The following is a 21,783-nucleotide window of genomic DNA, read 5'->3' on the forward strand; positions in this document are numbered from 1 at the left end:
TCGTTGTTACGTTGCTGATCAATTAGGGAACATGCTCATTTAAAGCTGGGCAATGCTCCCTTATAACGTTGTTTGGCAGCCGCCTGCTTTGTCCACTGGTTGCAGAAAGAGCAGCCCGTTGGAGCTAGCTGGTGGGGGCTTGGAACCAGGGTGGGCCGGCAGCCCCCTATCAGCTCCCCGCTCCCCTAAGTTCCCTGTGCAGCAGCAGCCCAGCAGGCTATCAATTGCCAGCAGTTCAGCTGTCCCTCCCCCGACTGCAGTGTGCTGCTCCTGCCCTCTTCTTTGGAGCTGCTTCCGGGAGCCTCCTGCTTGCTGTGCAGGGAGAAGGGTGGGGGTGCTAATGTCAGGGTGTCCCCCTCACCCCACTCCTGCCCCCTGCTCCTTTACTCCATTGGGCCATCTCCACAGAGCAAGGGGGGCCGGACAGGGCTCAGGATGGAGGGAGCTTGCTGGCAGCAGCTGCTGTCTCAACTTGCTGATCTACTTAAAAAGGCAATGTACTTAGAGTGGGGTCAGCATATTTAAAGGGGCAATGCACGTCTCTCTTTCTCTCACACATGGTGTGTGTCTCTGTCTCTCTCTGGCATCCTGTCTCCCCTCCCTCCATTTGTGCTGCCTTGTAGAGTGTGAGGCTACATTAACAACAAGGTGTTAACCCTTGAGGGCTCAGCCTAGTGCTAGTTCATCATTTAGCAGTAAGGCATTCGCTGGGAAATATCCCATCCTCTTCCACCCTTTGACTTCACCACCTCAACGAAGCTTCACAACCATAATTGCTGTGTACTGTATTAAACTGTTTAAAACTTATACTCTGTGTGTGTGTGTGTGTCTTTTGTCTGGCAAAAAAAATTTCTTTGGAACCTAAACCCCCCTATTTTCATTAATTCTTATGGGGAAATTGGATTTGCTTAACATCGTTTCGCTTAAGTAGCATTTTTTAGGAACATAACTACAACGTTAAGCGAGGAGTGACTGTAATTCAAAGTTAAGACCCTCAGTCTCAGTACAACCATTTCCACTCATTGTTTTGCTTCTGTTTTTCAGAGACATCTTGAAGTAAAGACTAGTTTAAAACTGTCTTTTTCAGCTCCTTATAAAAAACAGATGTATTTAAGCATTTTTATTATATTATTTCTAGAGAGATGATATAATCTTTAACAGCCTTAAGTATAGTGCAACTAGGTTGCTTCTATATTATATAAAATGAGACACTACCCCCCACCGCCCCACCACACACACACACACACCCCTACCTCTCTCTCTATTGAGGAAAGGGTTACAGGGAGAAAACAACAAAATTTTTAAATTTTTTGGCTTCGCAATATGATCTCTCTAGACCAGGGGTCGGCAACCTGTCAGAAGTGGTGTGCTGAGTCTTCATTTATTCACTCTAATTTAAGGTTTCGTGTGCCAGTGGTACATTTTAACGTTTTTAGAAGGTCTCTTTCTGGAAGTCTATAATATATAACTAAACTAGTGTTGTACGTAAAGTAAATAAGGTTTTAAAAATGTTTAAGAAGCTTCATTTAAAATTAAATTAAAATGCAGGACCCCTCCCAGACCAGTGAGTGCCACTGAAAATCAGCTTGCGTGCTGCCTTTGGCCCACGTGCCACAGGTTGCCTACCCCTGCTCTAGACTCTTGCTGGAAGTCTAATTTTGTGTCCTATTACACAGGCCTGATTTTCCAGCACTAAAGGATATCACTGGAAAAAATATAGACATGATAAAGCTATTAACTCACTGATAGGTGATAGTTGCCTAGAAGAATCCACCATAGACAGAGAGCAACAAGCAGGCGAAATGTAGCTGTGTCAATAAGAATAGGTCTACTTTTGGAAAACCAGTGGGACCCATAAAAATGATGGCCAAACTAACATTTCAGAATTTGGTTAAAAAAAAACATACACCAAAATCAGATTAAGTATGACCAGTGTCAACCTGAAAGACACTCTTATAAAGCTAGTTAAAATCCTTGAAAAGAGAAAACTATACAGGAAGAGCTGACACAAATGTAACTATAGTGAATGCACCATTTTAATACACGTAATTACAATGGACTCAGCTATTTTTCAATAAAAATTCTGCTGTTGACAAAACTCACAGGATACCTGGAGGAGCCAGCAGTGAGCAGAAGCAGAACTCTGTATTAAAACCATAACAAGTAGCAGCAATCATCAGCAAAAACATGTCAAATTCTGTTCTGAAAACAAATACTTAAAACTCCAGATCTCCATTCATGTCAAAGAGCAGAATTTCTCCCTAAGCATGTTGTGTGTTCCAGTAACATATTCCATTACCTTAATTTCTGCTGGCTTATAGTAACGCCGATTTTCGTCCTCCAGTGATGTTCTGTAACCATCTCTCAGAAATCGTTTGAACCCATATTTTCCTTTTAGTTTTCTAACAACCTTATCAAGTGTTTGACTGTATAAAGCATCATCATCCACAGCAAATGCAGGATAACTAATGCAGGGTAGAAGTGCTGCATCAGTGTTCTAGAGAAAAAATAATTAATTTCTCTTCATCTCTTAGAAATCATTCCATGCATAATCAAAGAGAACTTAACCCAGTGAATGAAATATGAAATCAGAATATAAGCAAAACGACTATTTACAGTAAAAGCATGTTGGGGAAATGGGGGGTGCCAGTAAATGAAAAATGCTGGTTAACTAAGAGGGAGGAAGTTTAAGTGCGGGAGGAGGTGTAGGGCTGGGGTTTCGGGCGAGGGCTCTAGGAGGGAGTTTGGGTGCAGAACGGAGCTCAGGGCAGCAGGTTGGGGTGCAGGAGGAGGTGTGGGGTGCCGGATCCGTAGGTCGCTCACCTCGGGCAGCTCCCTGCAAGTGGCGAAGTGTCCCGGCTGCTCCTAGATGGAGGGCGGCTCTGTGCACTGCCTCCGCCAGCAGGCGCCACCCCCGCAGCTCCCATTGGCCGCGGTTCCCAGCAAATGGGAGCTGCGGAGCTAGCACTGAGGGCGGGATGGGGCAGCGGCGCCTCCCGCAGCACCTCTGCCTAGGAGCAACTGGGACTGGGTTGCCACTTGTGGGGAGCCGCCCAAGGTGAGCACCCCCTGGATACGGCACCCCGCACCCCCTCCCACGCCCCAACCCACTGCTCTGAGTCCCCTCCCACACCCGAACTCCCTCCCAGAGCACGTGCTCCGCACCCCTCCCACACCCTGCCAGCCCTGCACCAACCAGATTATAAACTGGCATTTCAATGAAGATCAGAGATGCCGGTTTATAGAGCTTTCTGGTTGGTGACGTGCCGGATAAAACAGTTTTTCTGTACTTAACTACCATGGAAAATAATACAAGAAGATTTAAAAATCCCAACAATAAAAAGGCATAAGGTTAGAGAAGAAATTGTGTATTTAGTTAATTAGCTACAATATTTGTTGAGAAATAGGTGTTAAAAACTAGGATACACAGATAAGTTATTTGGCCCAAAATTTGACCTACTATTAAGCTGATAACCTGCATGGGGTATATACTGAAGATATTCTAGATCTCTATTTTTAGGGGGGGAAGCACCCTTTAAGTTAGCCCAGTGAACAGACTGGTAATTTGGGGATCCAATTTCAAGACCAACCATGAACCTTTATTACCTAGGCTGGCAAGATTAAGGAGCAAATACGGTTAACCAGAATTTCTTAAAAGCTTTGTATGGAATCTGTCTTCTTCAGCTAGAATAAAAATGAACTTGCTTTAAGGTGGGAGGAAAGGAAGAAATTACTGCATCATCTTCACCTGGAGGGGAGCCAGGGATCAATAACATTTTATTAAGGATGAAGCTCACCTGGGCAGGAACAGGCAGGGCTTCTATAAAGCTAAGAAGCTGAGTACAGAAGGGGGAAGTAGTCTGCAGTCAATCCTTGACAGGAGGGAGGTGTGTTGGAGATAATAGGGTTTGGCAAGAAGCAAAAAGGAACGAAGCCACGGAGAGCAGAGGAAGCTCAGACAAGTGGTAAACCCAGAGGTGTCAAAAAATAGAAGGAGGGAGTAGGACAGAGACCAGGGAAGCAACAAACAGGTCTGGGAGTGAGTAGACCACAGTTGTGGAGCACAGGGTCCCTGGGCTGGAACCTGAAGTAGAGAGTGGGCCCAGGTTCCCCTTCCAGCCACTGGAGAAGTGGCAGAGCCTTGGATGTAGAATAGAGCACTGCCCAGAACAGCAGAGAGACAATTTGTCCAGAGAGACTTTAACAGACCCTGGAAAAGTCACAGAGAGGGAGAAGCTGAGCCCTAGAGAAGAAGACAACCCAGAGTCCTGGGAGTTGAGATTGAGACAATAGGCTGAGCAATGAGCAGCAGTGCAGAAGTAAGGGTGGCATTGTATGGTATTGTCACCCTTACGTCTGCGCTGCTGCTGGAAAGGCGTTGCCTTCATAGCTGGGCACCTGGCCAACAGCCACCACTCTCCAGCTGCCCAGCTCTGAAGGCAATACAGAAGTAAGGGTGGCAATACTGTGACCTCCCCTAAAATAACTTTGTGACCACCCCTGCCCACAACTCCCTTTTTGGTCAGACCCCCCAATTTGAGAAATGTTGGTCTTCCCTGTGAAATCTGTATAGTATAGGGTAAAAGCACACAAAAGACCAGATTTCAAGGAGGGGGGCAGATTTCATGGTTCGTGATATATTTTTCATGGCCATGAATTAGGTCGGGCCTTACTCATATACCTTCTGTAACAGATGAATTCCCAAATTCAAATTGTTAGTAATTTAGTACCTCAGGCTTTGGGTTTACTATGAAACAAAAATATCTTAAAAACAGCAGATATTTTAGCCACTATATAGTGTGCAAGATGGATGAAAACAAGCACACCACCCATGAGACTTCAAACCCCTTTAAACATCTCTCTTGGCTGCGCTTATTCATAGACCAATAGGTCTTTCTGTTTTAAATTATTTAGGCCACTGTTTTCACCTAGCGCTAATTATTCTTAAATTAAAGAGAGGTTGGCCATGATAATTCTATTGCAGAGATGGCTCCTATTCTGCAGTAATATTTAAACAGAAGAATCTAATTTCTTCCCAACCAACAAGTTCATATCCTTTATTAAATAGGATATTAAAATGGTAATAAAGCTAAGAACTATGTTCTCACCAATTTATTTTTTCTATATTCTGTTAAACTGAATTCCATCAAGCTACTTACATGAGACCTCGATTCTCGGGGTAGCAATGAGCAAAGAGTTTGTCTGTTTCGATTATGGGCGTCAAGATCCACAAATATGACAGACCAAGAGCAGCCCTATAAAGAGAATATGAAAGTTAAGTTGAGATGGGGGGGAGAGTAACATACACAAATTTCTGGAACAGCAAATACTGGTAAAGCTATCAGCTCTCTTGTTTTACTTAGGCAATTTAAGGTAACTAGAAATCAGAAGCCAATAATTTTCACCAGAGTAGGAATCAAATGTCAATTTTTAAATAAATATAATGAACATAATATTTTTAATAAAGGAATTAAATGCAATTGGCAGAAATTAAACAGCAAGAACAGAATCTGAGAATACAAAAACATTAGCTCCCCATTCCAAGTGACGACTGTTTGGACCATTTAATTAAGACAGCAAAGATGTAACATGGATTACATTTTCCATAACTTCTTAAACAAAGGCAATTCGATAACAGAGACTGGAGAAAGAAGGAGATTTAATGGTTAAGTTAAAGAGACCATACGGCTCCCTTATGAGACAACCAAAAAGAGAAGATCTTTCCAATGCATTACATCTCAATAGGAGTTACAAAAACAAAACAAATATTCTTGTCTTTCAGTTATCACACTACACTTCATTTCATTAAGGAAGAGGCTCCCAAAAAAACTTAAAACTCAGCAAAAATTAGGGAGAATAACCCACTTTGACATAACAGAATCTCTTCTACTTGAAACAAAGCCCTAAAAGCAAAACATTCCTTATACTTGTCCCAAGTATTCCAATACATTAATTTAATAGTCACATTTGGATCTTTTGAATTTTAAGTTGTATAGTACAATATTTACATTATGAATATAATTTTACTAACTTTCAATTTTTGACAAACAAATGCATGAAAATGTATGAAAGGAGTTTATTGCCAAACAATATGTGCCACTTAGGGCTTGGCTTGAGTACAAAGGTCCACAAAAGCATGGATCTGACTGTAGGTCTGGGGCCTTAGGGTAAAATCTCTGGCCCCAGTGAAGTCAATGGCAGAACTCCCCTTGACTTCAATGAAGTCGGGATTCACCTTTCATGCTTATATTGTCAGATTTCATTATCTGAGATGCTGGAATTAAAACTCAAAAACCTCCACTCAAACAAATACTTATTGAGGTGCTAAAAGGACCTGAGTCAAATGCATTTTTCCAAGATTAAAAAAAAACCCAATAAAAAATATCAGTTTATCTACCTACCCCTTGGATACACAGCTGGTTTAGGCCTTGGAAGACTTTTCTGCTATTTTCAATAAATGAAGGGCTACAGGACTGTCTCTCTTAGCACACATGCTGTCAATGCTAAACACTCACACATTACGAAAAGGAGTACTAGTGGCACCTTAGAGACTAACCAATTTATTTGACTAACAGACTAACATGGCTGCTACTCTGAAACTCACACATTACAACATTCTGCGACTGTTAATTACAAATGTGTATTGCACAAACAAGATATTTCAACAGATACTACCAACATTCTAAGAAGAGATATTTAGAAGCTACTTATCATGCATTGTAAATTTTAAAACATTTTTTGGGTTCCAGGACTGTTAGCCATTTCACGGTCATCCTTCTGGAGAGGGCTGCCAAAACAATGTTAGAATATGCAGCAAAGAGGATGTTTTAGAATATGCAAAAAGAAAAGGAGTACTTGTGGCACCTTAGAGACTAACCAATTTATTTGAGCATGAGCTTTCGTGAGCTACAGCTCACTTCATCAGATGTTATACCGTGGAAACTGCAGCAGACTTTATATACACACAGAGAATATGAAACAATACCTCCTCCCACCCCACTGTCCTGCTGGTAATAGCTTATCTAAAGTGATCAACAGGTGGGCCATTTCCAGCACAAATCCAGGTTTTCTCACCCTCCACCCCCCACACAAATTCACTCTACTGCTGGTGCTAGCCCATCCAAAGTGACAACTCTTTACATAATCAAGTCGGGCTATTTCCTGCATAGATCCAGGTTTTCTCACATCCCCCCCACCCCCATACACACACAAACTCACTCTCCTGCTGGTAATAGCTCATCTAAACTGACCACTCTCCAAGTTTAAACTTGGGGTGGAGGGTGAGAAAACCTGGATTTGTGCTGGGAATGGCCCACCTGTTGATCACTTTAGATAAGCTATTACCAGCAGGACAGTGGGGTGGGAGGAGGTATTGTTTCATATTCTCTGTGTGTATATAAAGTCTGCTGCAGTTTCCACGGTATAACATCTGATGAAGTGAGCTGTAGCTCACGAAAGCTCATGCTCAAATAAATTGGTTAGTCTCTAAGGTGCCACAAGTACTCCTTTTCTTTTTGCGAATACAGACTAACACGGCTGTTCCTCTGAAACCTGTCATTAGAATATGCAGTGTTCTCTTCCTTTACATTGCTTTCAAGCCATGTTTCAAAAATCTTTTTCCTTTGATAAGGGGATGGAAAGACAATTACTTGATTTATGTTATTATACAAAACTATTAGCTGTAGTAATACGATATGAGTTTATCATTGTCCTCGCTTAGTATTGTGATACAAACTGACAGTTTAGCCTTGTAAATAACTTTTTCACAAAGTTTGCTACCTATTATCATCTCAGTGAAACACTGTTGTTCTCTATCTTGGATAAAGGAAGTAAAAGCCGTAACATGCTTTACATGAATACCAGACACATGATCACTAGGATCATTTCCATAAGGAAGATGAAAAAGCTTCTCGATATGAATATTTTGAGAATATTAAACAGAAAATATCCCGTTTTTTAATCCCCACATTTAGGTTTTTTTTTTAAAAGAGATTTCAAAATGTTTGTCTCCTTGTCTCCTCTCCCATTTCCCCAAAACTCAAAACAAACAAACAAAAACCACAACAATGTAGATAATTGGTTCTAGAAACACTCCTACCAGTGTTTTGCATCTTAAACACCAATGGGATACAAACTTGTAAACGTGGCTCACACAAGGGTGTCCTTGCTCCATGACATCATCTAATGTGCTCAAAAGCAAAGGATGGCTGATGGAAGGGGGCTCTACTGTTGGTCCTCTCCCCATGCAGGAGAAAAGGATGCGCTGTTAAGGTCAACCTTTTCTTGACAAAAAAAAGTGCTGTTGCGTCCTATGGGGGAGAGGGGATGAAATGGGGGAGGAGGGGAAAGGATCCTGTCACACTTCTTTTGGTGAAAACAGGTTTGCTGCAGGTTTATTTGTGCTATCTTTTGGTGAGCCGTGGTCAGAAAGGTGCAACCTTAATAAACACTGGTGTAATCCATTAATTAAAACAATACAGAACACATTTGCCTCATGTTCCAGATCCTAAGCTGGTGTAAATCAGTGTAGCTCTATTGACTTCAACGGGTAAAGATGAATTTATATCCAGGTATATAGCCAATTGGAGCTCTGGCCTATGATCTCAAAATACACATTGTAGCAGTTGATCTTCTCTATGAAACAGCATTTTGAATTGCAGCACAGGAGCAACAACTTTGCTATCTACCCAAAGGGCTCTGTTAGCAGGAAACTAAACATTAACTCAAACTGCAAAATTGGAAGAAAAATTAAACATATTGATAAATAGGTCAAAAAAAATCTGAAAATACAATTGTGATTTTTTAATCTAACTGTCCTATTATTAACTACATGCAGGACAAGCTGAACAGAACTGAATAGAGAGTTGTACTGTCAAAACTAGTCTTTTAGCTGAAAGAGAAATCAGTCTCAAGCATTCATTTTGTTTTTAAAAACTAAAAGCTCTGATAGACTAATTATTTAAAATGGAGAAAATCCTTCATATACTTGCATAATAGTCAGGATAATGCTCTTTAGAACACCAGTGTCTTGGCTTTATATATGATTTTTTCATCTGGGAAATAACCAATATCTTTGCAGATATTTCTTAAATCAAGTCAAGCACAAGAAGAGACAGCTTCTATATTTCATTTCCAACTGTGTTCCAGTCTCTTTGAGAAGTCCTGCTGAGCATCTTGAGAGGAACCTGCCTGCACTTGAAACTATACTAATACCACCAGACTGAAGGATGCCTGGAAACACGAAGCCACCCAGCCCTTCCAGAAAGATTCTGCACTTAAACTGTGGATGGTGTGAAAGGCTTCAGGAAATAAAAATAAATATCCTAATTAAAAAAAATCAGCGTATGGGGAAGTTTGCATGTACATGCACACGTGCATGGAGAGGAGATTTATATAAAAAGAGGTGTAGTTATCACTTGTTGGGTATGACATTACATGATGAAGTTTAAAGATTAAAACAAATCTTGTGAGAGTATGAAAAGTCTCTGTAACCGAAAGATGTGTTCATCTACTTGGTAAAAAACAAAAACAAACCCCACCCCCGACCCCACCCCCTCCCCAGCTTTTTGCTTCATCTCCAAGTACTTCTAACACATCCATCACCATCGTATCTAGGCACTAACCACAACAATTAAGAAATGGCATATCTGATAAGAAATTCTTTGCCCTTCACTGCTTCTAGATTTAGCTGTTTTTATTTGAAGGGTTTTTGTTTATTTAAACATTCATTATTTGGCCTTCATTATTCATGGAAAGTTTATGTTAGGATATGAGATTCAACTGTGTAAATACACAAACTCATTCAAAACCAGCACTGGAAAAAACATTTCCTTTTAGCAATGAAAAAAAATTGATTTTTTCTTCCCTTAGAAGACTGTTATTCCATTTAAGCTTTACAACATTCTGTAGGGGACAAACACCCCCTCGTTTTTTTTTAGGCTGACAATCTAGAACTCATTTTAGCTATTTACACTTGTCAGATGACTATTGATTGTATTTTGGCTTTTGGGGGATGAAAAGATGCTTGTGGGTGTGTCTCAGAAAGTCTCCTTGTGTGGGGCTATAGTTTAAGTGGACCCCATCTGCCTCCTCTTGTGAGGCCACGATGAGGGCTATCAGCCTCTTCCCAAACCCCACAATCCTTAGGAAATTACTTGGACTCCCAACCTATCTTCTCCATGCAGACACTATACTCTTTCCCCATGAGTCTAAGGCCTGTGGGAGATGAGTTGACGTCCCTGACAATCCTTCCAAGACTTGTATGGTGTGTGTGTAGGCCTCCAATGAATGAATGAAGAGACTCCAAGGTTTACCTAAGGGCAATGGGCATGAGCCCACTAAGATTCATTGTACAGAAGGGTTGTGGGCATCAATGAGCCTCTGAAATCTTGCAGAGAATGAGGGTAACGGGCTCATTATAATGCTTGCTGGCTGTTAATATACTTACACAGACAAAGCCATACTTCTATAGATTGTACTCCCAAAATTCTGCCCAACAGGAGTTCTCTCCCTGTAGATCTTAGAGGGTTCCCCTCTTGCAAACCTCACATTCAGGGGCAATTTTAAAAACTAAGGAAATTCCACACAAAAACTTCTTTGGAGCAAAGTTAAGGTTGACAGTACGTACCAACATCCTAAGCGTAAAAAGCCTTACAGGAATGTTGTAGTTGGGGAAAATACAACCCTTAAAAGCCCAGGAAATTCAGAGTTAAATTTACAAGAAATCCAAACATTTAAAAGGACAAACATTTATTTATGGTACTCAAACTACCTCAACTTTGCTCCTATATTCAGAGTAATTCCCTAAGCAAATCAGAAAATGGAGGTGCCTTACCTTTAACTGGAGGTTTTTTCACGTGTGGTCCCTATCTGTATTCCACATGTGAGCATGCATGCTCACCATGCACCTGAGTTCAGAGATTTTTAGAAAGTAGTGTCCGTTAGTTCACATATGCGCAGTTGTTCTCCTCATGCTCTGAACCAAAAGTATAGGGGGCAGCGTGGACCAATGCTTCTCCAGCTCCTCTTCTTACTGCAAATCAGGTAAGATCTGAAGCGGAGGGGAAGGAAGGCATGGAGTGGAAACAGATAAGGAGCACACATCTCAAAGACCCTCCAGTTACAGGTAACTAACCTCCATTTCTTCTTCGAATGCAGGTCTCAATGTTATTCCATGTGTGGGTGATTAAAAGGGGGTACAATGGTGTAGTTGGTATACATATTTGTAGTACTACAGTCCCAAGAGTTGCTTTTGCCGAAAGGGCTTGACCTAATGTTTAACGCTTCATGAACATATGGTTTGAGGTAGCCACAGTACAGATATCCAGTATAAACACCTCTCTAAAAGATGCTGTTGAGGTTCGTTGGCCCTAGTGGAAAAGGATGTCACCCGATCCAGGGAAGGAATACTTACCAATTGGTAATACAGAATGATGCAGCCAGAGATACACTTAGAGAGTCTCCGAGCAGATGCTTGTCCTTGCAACCATTCAACTATACTCACAAAGGGTCTTGGTGATTTTCTAATTGGTTGTGTCCTTCGTGGACTGATGTGAAACTTAGAAATTACTTTAGGGACAAATACTAGGTGAAGGCAAAGTGAAACGTTTTTTCATAAAAGACATAGTATATTATGGGTCAGTAATGAAAGCTCTCAGCTCACTCACCCTTCTAGTCAAAGTGATGGCAACTAAAAAGGTGACCTTCATGGAATGGTAACACATAGAACATGTGGACAGTGGTCGAAATGGTGGTCTGGTAAGTACTGACAGTACAACGGTGAGGTCCTACTGTGGTTCAGATTTCACCACTGGTGGGAAGGTCCCAAATAGATTCTTCCGGAATCTAACTGTTGTTGGGCTCTGTCTTCTTGGAAGAGTTTGTCCTTAAAGCCCCAGATCCTCAAATAATTTTCCTAACAAAGCTTGGTAGTTAGCAATAGGGAACTGAAGACTTGTAGAGGAAAATACCTTCCCCTCCTCAGAAGATCAAGTTGTTTTTAGTCCTTATCCGTCAGTGTAGCCTTAGAATGTTGTAATCTAGAAATTTCGGTGGCTGCTTGTGCCAACAGGAAGTTGGGTTCTGTGTGTGAAAAGAGGAACTCAGCTTCTTTGGCTGGTACAAATGTGTCTCTCAGCACAGTTGGGGTGCAGGAGATTGGAGTGTGATGCACCATCCTCGTTGGTTCCATGATGGCATCATTTACAAGGAGGACCATCCTACTGGGGGGACCAAAAGATTGTAAAATGTCAAGGAGGTGATACTGGGTAGTGTCAAGGTTCCTTCCCCACTCTGAACTCTAGGGTACAGATGTGGGGACCTGCATGAAAACCTCCTAAGCTTACTTGTACCAGCTTAGGTTAAAACTTCCCCAAGGTACAAACTATTTTACCCTTTGCCCTTGGACTTCCACTGCCACCACCAAACTTTAACTGGGTTCCTGAGAAAACGTTGTTTGGAAACGTCTTTCCCCCCAAAATCCTCCCAACCCTTGCACCCCACTTCCTGGGGAAGGTTTGGTAAAAATCCTCACCAATTTGCATAGGTGAACACAGACCCAAACCCTTGGATCTTAGAACAATGAAAAAGCATTCAGTTTCCTTACAAGAAGACTTTTAATAGAAGTAAAAAAGAATCACCTCTGTAAAATCAGGATGGTAAATACCTTACAGGGTAATTAGATACAAAACATAGAGAATCCCTCTAGGCAAAACCTTAAGTTACAAAAAAGACACACAGGCAGGAATAGTCATTCTATTCAGCACAGCTATTTTCTCAGCCATTTAAAGAAATCATAATCTAACACATACCTAGCTAGATTACTTACTAAGTTCTAAGACTCCATTCCTGTTCTGTCCCCGGCAAAAGCATCACACAGACAGACACAGACCCTTTGTTTTTCTCCCTCCTCCCAGCTTTTGAAAGTATCTTGTCTCCTCATTGGTCATTTTGGTCAGGTGCCAGCGAGGTTACCTTTAGCTTCTTAACCTTTTACAGGTGAGAGGATTTTTCCTCTGGCCAGGAGGTATTTTAAAGGGGTTTACCCTTCCCTTTATATTTATGACAGGTAGCCTAGACCTCCTCTAGTGGAATGTGGAGGTCATTCGCCATTCTCTGCAGAGGCTTGTGATATTGACTGGGGTTGTCAGATATGGATGGCAAAGATGGGGCAACTGCCTACTCTTGTGAGGAAGACAAAGCACATGTAGGTACATGTAGATCCAGATAAATCCCCTCTTCCTCATGCTCCAATGGAGCTGGTAGGTGTCGCACAGAAGAGGTACGGTGGACTGATCCGGGATGTCTACCATAGGGGTCCCATGGATCCCAATAGGGCCAAGTAGGAAGGGTCAATCAATTGAGGAGGACCCCACTGCATTGGATACCATTGTTCCCTTAAGTAGTCATATCTGGGTGGGGGATAGACCCCAGATCTTTGCGAGTCTCTGTCTGGACTTACCTCATTATGTGGGGGTGATGAATCACCTGGAGCCTCCAAAGAGAATGCCGGTTCCTGTTCTACCAGTAGAGCCATCAGCACCAGTGGGTGAAAGGAGGGGAATACTCATGTCTTCTGGAAGTAATTTCCTCCTTTGGTGTGCCAATGTCTCACAGGAAGGTCAGATCCAAAGGAAAAGGAGACTGAGGCTAAGGAAGGGTGAAGATATCCTCTGACAAGGTGTAAGTTTTGGTCTGTCAGTCTGGGGCGTTCCAGTAGTTAAGACTGATGGATCCAGTGCATCCACAGTCATCAGGATGGTAGTTCTTTACAGGGAAGGGCCACTACTGTCAAAGAGTCTACAAGTGAACTCTTAGATCTTGTCGGCAAGTGCCGATCCTTCGGCTTAGAAATCAGACACAACAACAGTACTGGCGGATCCTTTTTCCTTTACACCTTCCCCTCATGGCCAAAGGATTTAAGTGAATCTAATTCCTTAGGCTCCACCTATGAAGATTCACTTGACTTGGAGGGAATAAGGGAGTGATCTCTTCTGGAAGCAGATCTGGAAGGAGATATGGCCTTATGCTTGTGAGAGTGCCCCTCAGTGTCATGAGAAGCCCTGGATGATGACTCTATGGGCTTAGCAGCTCTGACTTTTGTTCCTGAGCATTTGCTTGGAGGGGTACTCCTCATCAGTTGAGACTGACATACAAGGGGGTCTCCCTAACCCAGATCAAACTGAGGTTTCATAGCCAGATGTTTTTTCAGCTGGAGCTCACGAGCCTTGTGGATCTGAGGGAGAAACAAGCAGCAAATGCTGTGCTTAACTGAGATATATGCCTCACCCAGAAAACAGAGGCAGCATTGGTGCTCATTGCTCATGGAGAAGGAGTGGAGGCAGGAAATGCAGTTCTTAAACCCTGGGACTCTGAGAGTAGCCTGTTGTCTTGGAGAGAGTCTCCCTGAGGCAGGGAGAAAACTAAGTTATACTAACTATACTAAAATACTAAAAATATTTACAATATATTTACAGGTTTGTTAAGAGAAAGAAAGGATGGAGAAATCTGTGGATACAGAGGATTACAACTCAGGCCATGCAGTTGTAAGAAGGATCTGCACTGCCCCTTATATCCTTGGTTCGGAGCATGAGGAGAACAACTGCGTATGTGCAGACAATGGATACTATTATCTACTAAATCTCCACACTCAGGTGCATGGTGCACATGTGTACCCACATAAGAAATACACAGAGATCAGCGCTTGAAGAACACCACAAGCTACCTTTTTCCACTCATAGAAAGTTATTCATCTTATTAGTCAATAAAAAGCAGAATATTTACTTAGTCACAAAGTGGTTGTGCCAACTCTGGCATTCGCACGCTGCTGGGGGTGGGGGGTAAGGGGGGGGGGGAGAGTGGCAAGACTACTTTAGACATTCTTGATGAGATAAAAGGCAGGCTTATAATAATCATTCACTTCTCCTCACTAGACCCAATGATACAAGCTGTTGAGTGTGTTCAGCACCATGGAAGATTGAGCCCTTTGACTGCACTTGCTAACCACTGGTTGAAGTATGTGATACAGAGCTAGCACGTTTACAGTGGAGAGATGACACCATTTATAAAGCAATATTCTGCAGTGAACATTTTGGATATTCACCTGTAAGCTGCACAAATACAGTGACTATTCAAAATCTAAGCCACTAGCTGTGAACTTAAAAAAAGTCTTAGAAAATGTCTTTGATCCAAAAATAATTTATGCTAGAAAAAGAACTAAGGAAGGAAGGATGAGAGGTTCAGATTGCTAAGGAAGAAGAGAGAGATCTGGGGGGAAGGAGGGAAGAATTACAAAAAGATTGAGTAGTGTAATTGTGAATTTCCATATTTTCAATTGATTTTCTTGTAAGGTTACACTTCAGCGGGAATTACCACAGGTGAAATTAAGAGTCTGTCCATGCACAATTGATGTCAGTGGCAAAACCTGCATTGATTTTAGTGGTGCAAGACTCAGGCCCAGAAGCCTGTGTACTTACAAAAACCGACAGTTACACAGTGATACTCTGCATCCTTCAAAGAGAATTATAAAATCTTACAGTGTAGAATGGAATCTGCAGCAGACTTTAGAAACTCATTGTATGACATTAAAAAAAACAAACAAAACCTGAATATTTTGTTTTGCCAAATACACCTCTCTATAATCTACATTTTTGTACTATATTGTCTTTCAGTAAAATAAGGAGAGAAAATTCTACATTAAGCACAGTTCATTTTTTTATAGAAACTTTGTCTAGTTAAAGTACTTCTAGTAAGAAGAAGAATAGTACTTGGTACTTACATTGCACCTTTCACCTAAGGATCTGAAAATTCTTTACAAATATTAATTATGCCTCATAATACATCTGTGAGGTATGTATTACTATCCCCAATTTTACAGATGGGGAAACTAAGGAACAAATAATTGAAGGGGTTTACTCAAAAAAATCATACAGACAATAAGGAACAGAATTTAGAATGGGAATCCTGGTCTCCTGTTTTTCAGTGAGTAGCGAGGAGGCGTGGCCGCCCTGAGAGGTGAAAGTGGAGGGAACGCTGTGAGCTGCCTGGTGGGCGGAGCCAGGAGGACCACAACTCACACACCGGAAGCAGAGGAGTGGAACCGGAAGCGGAAATATAAAAGGCCGGCCCAGCTCAGTTGAGAGGGAGCTGCCGAAGAAGACAGATGCTTCTTCCCCACTGCTGGAAAGGGACGCCAAGGAGAAGCACTTCTGCCCTGGGAACCAGCCTGAGCTTCCAGAGAGCCCTGCCACACCTGACGCTGAGGAGCTGCTACCAATACCCTTAGCAGTGTATCACGGAGAGACTGATGACGACCCCTGGACACAGGTACGCCCAAGTGGGAGAAGTAGGAAGCAGCCCAAGGGAACCAGGCAACAGTCTGGTTGGGAGCTGGCCTGAAACAAGGTCCGTGTGTTGCAGGCGGATCCCTGCATTGATGGACCACTCAGCCGCTGTTAGGGCCCTGGGCTGAGACATGGTGGAGTTGGGCGGGCCTGCGTCCCCCTGCCACTGCACTCCTGGGGTGGCAATACTCCCCATCCTTCGGCCAGACAGCCTGTGGTCCTCGGGCATCCCTACTGGAGCCCCATAGACTGTGCTTGGCGCTCACCATCCCTGCTGGAGTCCTGTTTAACGGTGGGGTGACTAGACTGCTAGCACTCTGCCTGGTTGCAGGCAAGAGCACAGACTTTTTACGGCCCTGCCCTGCTTCAAGGGCAGGGCCCCTTGAGAACCGCTAATTCCCTTCTTTTTTCTTTGCTTGGAAAAGACTCTAGCAGACCAAACTGGGAGGAGGGGTGGCCTCCCCCAGAGGCAGAAGCAGAGGGATGGCCACGCCAGCTTACACAGTGCCATACTAACATTAGATCTGTGCTAACTACAAAAAAGTAGGAAGAGGAACAGCCAAAGCAGAGACAGGGGTGTAGAATGTGGGGCCCAACTGGGGCCACCCCTCCAGACTCAGAACTGTGCAGGCAAGACCCACACAGACTCTGGGGACACTACAGAATGTTCTGACTTTCTCTGCCCTGTGCCAATTGGCTGTTTGTACCAACTCTCCCCCTCCCTCCTCAGGCCCTTCAGCTCCGCTTTATTCCACACCTGCCGCTCCTACCCTCTCCTCCCTTGCTCATCCCTCCAATACCCCACGAAATTGTGGAACTTCAGCAAAAGCTTTTTTATCCGGCATGTTGGGGGAATGGGAGGTGCAGTAAGTGAAAAATTCCAGTTAACTAAGAGGGAGTGAGTTTGGGTGTGGTGGGGTGCGGGGGAGGGAGAATGTGGGGCACCAGCTGTGGGGAGCACTCACCTCGAGCTGCTCCCCACAAGCAGCGACAAGTCCTTGCGCCCCTAGGTGGAGGCGCAGCTAGGCAGCTCTGCACACGCTTCCCCTCTCCACAGGCACCATCCCCGCAGCTCCCATTGACCCCAGTTCCCAGCCAATGGGAGTTGTGGAGCCAAAACTGGGGTGGAGGCAGCGTGCTCAGAGATGCTTAGCTGTGCTTCTGCCTAGGGGCCACAAGGACTGCTTGCGGGGAGCCACCTGAGGTGAGAGCCCCCCCGGATCCGGCACCCCCCGCTCGCACTTCAACCCCCAGCCCCGCACCCTCCCTGCACTCAAACTCCCTCCCAGAGCCTGCGCCCTGCACCACGCCCATACCCCAATCCCGTACCCAAACTCCCTTCCAGATCCTGCACCCTGCACACAACCCACGCCCCGCCCCGCCCCACCCCACCCCACCCCCTGCACACCCACACTCCAAACCCCTCATGGCTGTTCCTCCACCTAAGAGCAGCAGGGACATGTCACCACTTCTGGAGCCATGGAGGGAACCTGCCGGCCCCCTGCCATCTGGACTATAAACCGGACTTTCTATGAAGATTATAAACGCCAGTTTATAGAGCTTTCCAGCTGGTACAGGGCCGGATAACACAGCTTTTTCTGTAATATGTTTGCTATCACATGGTTCACTTGGCTTCTGTGTTATATCAATTCTCCCACCCAGTGTCTGTCTTGTCTACGTAGATAATATAGTCATTGTTTTCATGTACTCCTATCTGTCTGTATCCTCCTGTTCTCTCTTGTCTTATATTTAGATTGTAATTGTTTGGGGATAGGGACTGTCTTTTTGTTCTGTGTTTGTACAGTGCCTTGCAATGGAATCCAACTCTATGACTCTGGCTCCCAGGCACTAGAGTAATACAAATAAGAAAATAGTAGTAATAATGAATAAATAACCCACTAGCTCATCTGGAAAGCATTATGTCAGTACATTTACTCAGCCCTGGGTTTGCAAGTCTAAATAAAGGTGACTTACAAAAAAATGCTCAAGTCTCCCTGATCTTCAGTTAAGACAATATTAAGAAAAACTTTAAAGACCAAAGCTTTTCTTTGGTAACTGTGTAAATTTCCTCCCCAACTCCCACACTGGGTTCACCATGGGAATCAAATTTAGCTGTATATTAAAGCAGGATTTTAAGCTTTGAAATAGGCAAGGATTGCCACTCTGCACTCTCTCTCACTTTTGAGGCAACAGAAAAGTACCAGGACTTATTAAAAAAAAAAAAAGAGTGCCCACCCTTTTAAACCATCAAGAATAAATTTTTGGAATAAGATTCCCAGGGCTCAGTCAGTCCTTAATTTTTTGATGTTTTCATTCAGTGTACAGCTGGGACAATCCTCTCAGCGTATTTGGATATATTTCTCCAGCCTCTGACTTTTAATTAGATCAGTGCTACTTCAAGTACGTATGGTCCCATTATAAAATGATTTAACCCTTCAAGGATCACACACTTTCCATGAACTACTGTTTATCAGTAGCAGGTTTAATTTAGTGGTTAAAGAAAGAAAAAAATAATAGTTTCAAAATCAAGTTTTGGATGATTTTCAACAGTAAAAGGGAATTCGCAAAACTATAACATTACATCTATTCGCAAAAAGAAAAGGAGTACTTGTGGCACCTTAGAGACTAACCAATTTATTTGAGCATAAGCTTTCGTGAGCTACAGCTCACTTCATCGGATGCATACTGTGGAAAGTGTAGAAGATCTTATTATATACACACAAAAAAAGCATGAAAAAATACCTCCTCCCACCCCACTCTCCTGCTGAATTCCACCATGATTTCAACAATTTCCATCCCACCATCAACCTCAGCCTGGTCCAGTCCACACAAGAGATCCACTTCCTGGACACTACAGTGCTAATAAACGATGGTCACATAAACACCACCCTATACCAGAAACCTACTGACCGCTATTCCTACCTACATATCTCCAGCTTTCACCCTGACCATACCACACGATCCATCGTCTACAGCCAAGCTCTGCGATACAACCGCATTTGCTCCAACCCCTCAGACAAAGACAGACACCTACAAGATCTCTATCAAGCATTCTTACAACTACAGAACCCACCTGCGGAAGTGAAATAGAGCCAGAAGAGTTCCCAGAAGTCACCTACTACATGACAGGCCTAACAAAGAAAATAACAGAACGCCACTAGCAGTCACCTTCAGCCCCCAACTAAAACCCCTCCAACGCATTATTAAGGATCTACAACCTATCCTGAAAGATGACCCAACCCTCTTACAAATCTTGGGAGACAGGCCAGTCCTTGCCTACAGACAGCCCCCCAACCTGAAGCAAATACTCACCAGCAACCACATACCACACAACAGAACCACTAACCCAGGAACCTATCCTTGCAACAAAGCCCGTTGCCAACTGTGCCCACATATCTATTCAGGGGACACCATCACAGGGCCTAATAACATCAGCCACACTATCACAGGCTCGTTCACCTGCACATCCACCAATGTGATATATGCCATCATGTGCCAGCAATGTCCCTCTGCCATGTACATTGGTCAAACTGGACAGTCTCTACGTAAAAGAGTAAATGGACACAAATCAGATGTCAAGAATTTAACATTCATAAACCAGTCGGAGAACACTTCAATCTCTCTGGTCACGCGATTACAGACATGAAAGTCGCTATTTTACAACAAAAAAACTTTAAATCCAGACTCCAGCGAGAAACTGCTGAATTGGAATTCATTTGCAAATTGGATACAATTAACTTAGGCCTGAATAGAGACTGGGAGTGGCTTAGTCATTATGCAAGGTAGCCAATTTCCCATTGTTTTTTCCTACCCCTCTCCCCAGACGTTCTTTTAAACCCTGGATTTGTGCTGGAAATGGCCCACCTTGATTATCATACACAATGTAAGGAGAGTGGTCACTTTGGATAAGCTATTACCAGCAGGCGAATGAGTTTGTGTGTGTGTGTGTGGGGGGGGGGGGGGGGGGGGGGAAGAAAACCTGCATTTGTGCTGGCAATGGCCCAACTTGATTATCATACACATTGTAAGGAGAGTGATCACTTTAGATAAGCTATTACCAGCAGGAGAGTGGGGTGGGAGGAGATATTTTTTCATGCTTTTTTTGTGTGTATATAATAAGATCTTCTACACTTTCCACAGTATGCATCCGATGAAGTGAGCTGTAGCTCACGAAAGCTTATGCTCAAATAAATTGGTTAGTCTCTAAGGTGCCACAAGTACTCCTTTTCTTTTTGCGAATACAGACTAACACGGCTGTTACTCTGAAACATTACATCTATTAATATTCTCTTTTCAGGAATGAAGACATATGGGTATTCTAGAAAGACAAATACTGCCTGACAACTGAAAGAATTAACACTTGAAAAAATGCAACGTGGGAGCAAGTTTAAAACATTAAAACATTTTAAACTCACAGCTCTGCTGCTGCACTCACTTTTTTGCCAAAAGTCACTTCTGGACAATCCTCTGCCAGAGTGCTTTGCCTTTGCAATTTGGTTATCTCTGCATGTGTCATAAATATAAAGGGAAGGGTAAACCCCTTTGAAATCCCTCCTGGCCAGGGGAAAGCTCCTCTCTCACCTGTAAAGGGTTAAGAAGCTAAAGGTAACCTCGCTGGCACCTGACCAAAATGACCAATGAGGAGACAAGATACTTTCAAAAGCTGGGAGGAGGGAGAGAAACAAAGGGTCTGTGTGTCTGTCTATATGCTGGTTTCTGCCGGGGATAGACCAGGAATGGAGTCTTAGAACTTTTAGTAAGTAATCTAGCTAGGTATGTGTTAGATTATGATTTCTTTAAGTGGCTGAGAAAAGAATTGTGCTGAATAGAATAACTATTTCTGTCTGTGTATCTTTTTTGTAACTTAAGGTTTTGCCTAGAGGGGTTCTCTATGTTTTGAATCTAATTACCCTGTAAGATATCTACCATCCTGATTTTACAGGGAGGATTTCTTTATTTCTATTTACTTCTATTTTTATTAAAAGTCTTCTTGTAAGAAAACTGAATGCTTTTTCATTGTTCTCAGATCCAAGGGTTTGTGTCTGTGGTCACCTATGCAAATTGGTGAGGCTTTTTATCCAACATTTCCCAGGAAAGGGGGGGTGCAAGTGTTGGGAGGATTGTTCATTGTTCTTAAGATCCAAGGGTCTGGGTCTGTAGTCACCTAGGCAAATTGGTGAGGCTTTTTACCAAACCTTGTCCAGGAAGTGGGGTGCAAGGTTTTGGGAAGTATTTTGGGGGGAAAGACGCGTCCAAACAGCTCTTCCCCAGTAACCAGTATTAGTTTGGTGGTGGTAGCGGCCAATCCAAGGACAAAGGGTGGAATATTTTGTACCTTGGGGAAGTTTTGACCTAAGCTGGTAAAGATAAGCTTAGGAGGTTTTTCATGCAGGTCCCCACATCTGTACCCTAGAGTTCAGAGTGGGGGAGGAACCTTGACAGC

General features: G+C 43.1%; 1 protein-coding gene across 4 annotated transcripts in view; it reads right to left on the minus strand.

Moving 5' to 3' along the window:
- The window catches only part of PHKB (phosphorylase kinase regulatory subunit beta), a 216,756-nt gene that overhangs the window by 87,907 nt on the left and 107,066 nt on the right, over positions 1–21,783 (minus strand). For all 4 annotated transcript variants that reach the window (XM_048816935.2, XM_048816937.2, XM_048816934.2 and 1 more), the window contains 2 exons: positions 5,160–5,255; positions 2,300–2,497 (listed from right to left, as the gene is read on the minus strand). In XM_048816935.2, the coding sequence (XP_048672892.1) occupies positions 2,300–2,497; positions 5,160–5,255 (294 nt within the window). The remainder of the gene's footprint in view (positions 1–2,299; positions 2,498–5,159; positions 5,256–21,783) is intronic.

This window comes from Caretta caretta, chromosome 12, assembly GCF_965140235.1.
Source record: "Caretta caretta isolate rCarCar2 chromosome 12, rCarCar1.hap1, whole genome shotgun sequence".
In the NCBI taxonomy this organism is placed as follows: domain Eukaryota; kingdom Metazoa; phylum Chordata; order Testudines; family Cheloniidae; genus Caretta; species Caretta caretta.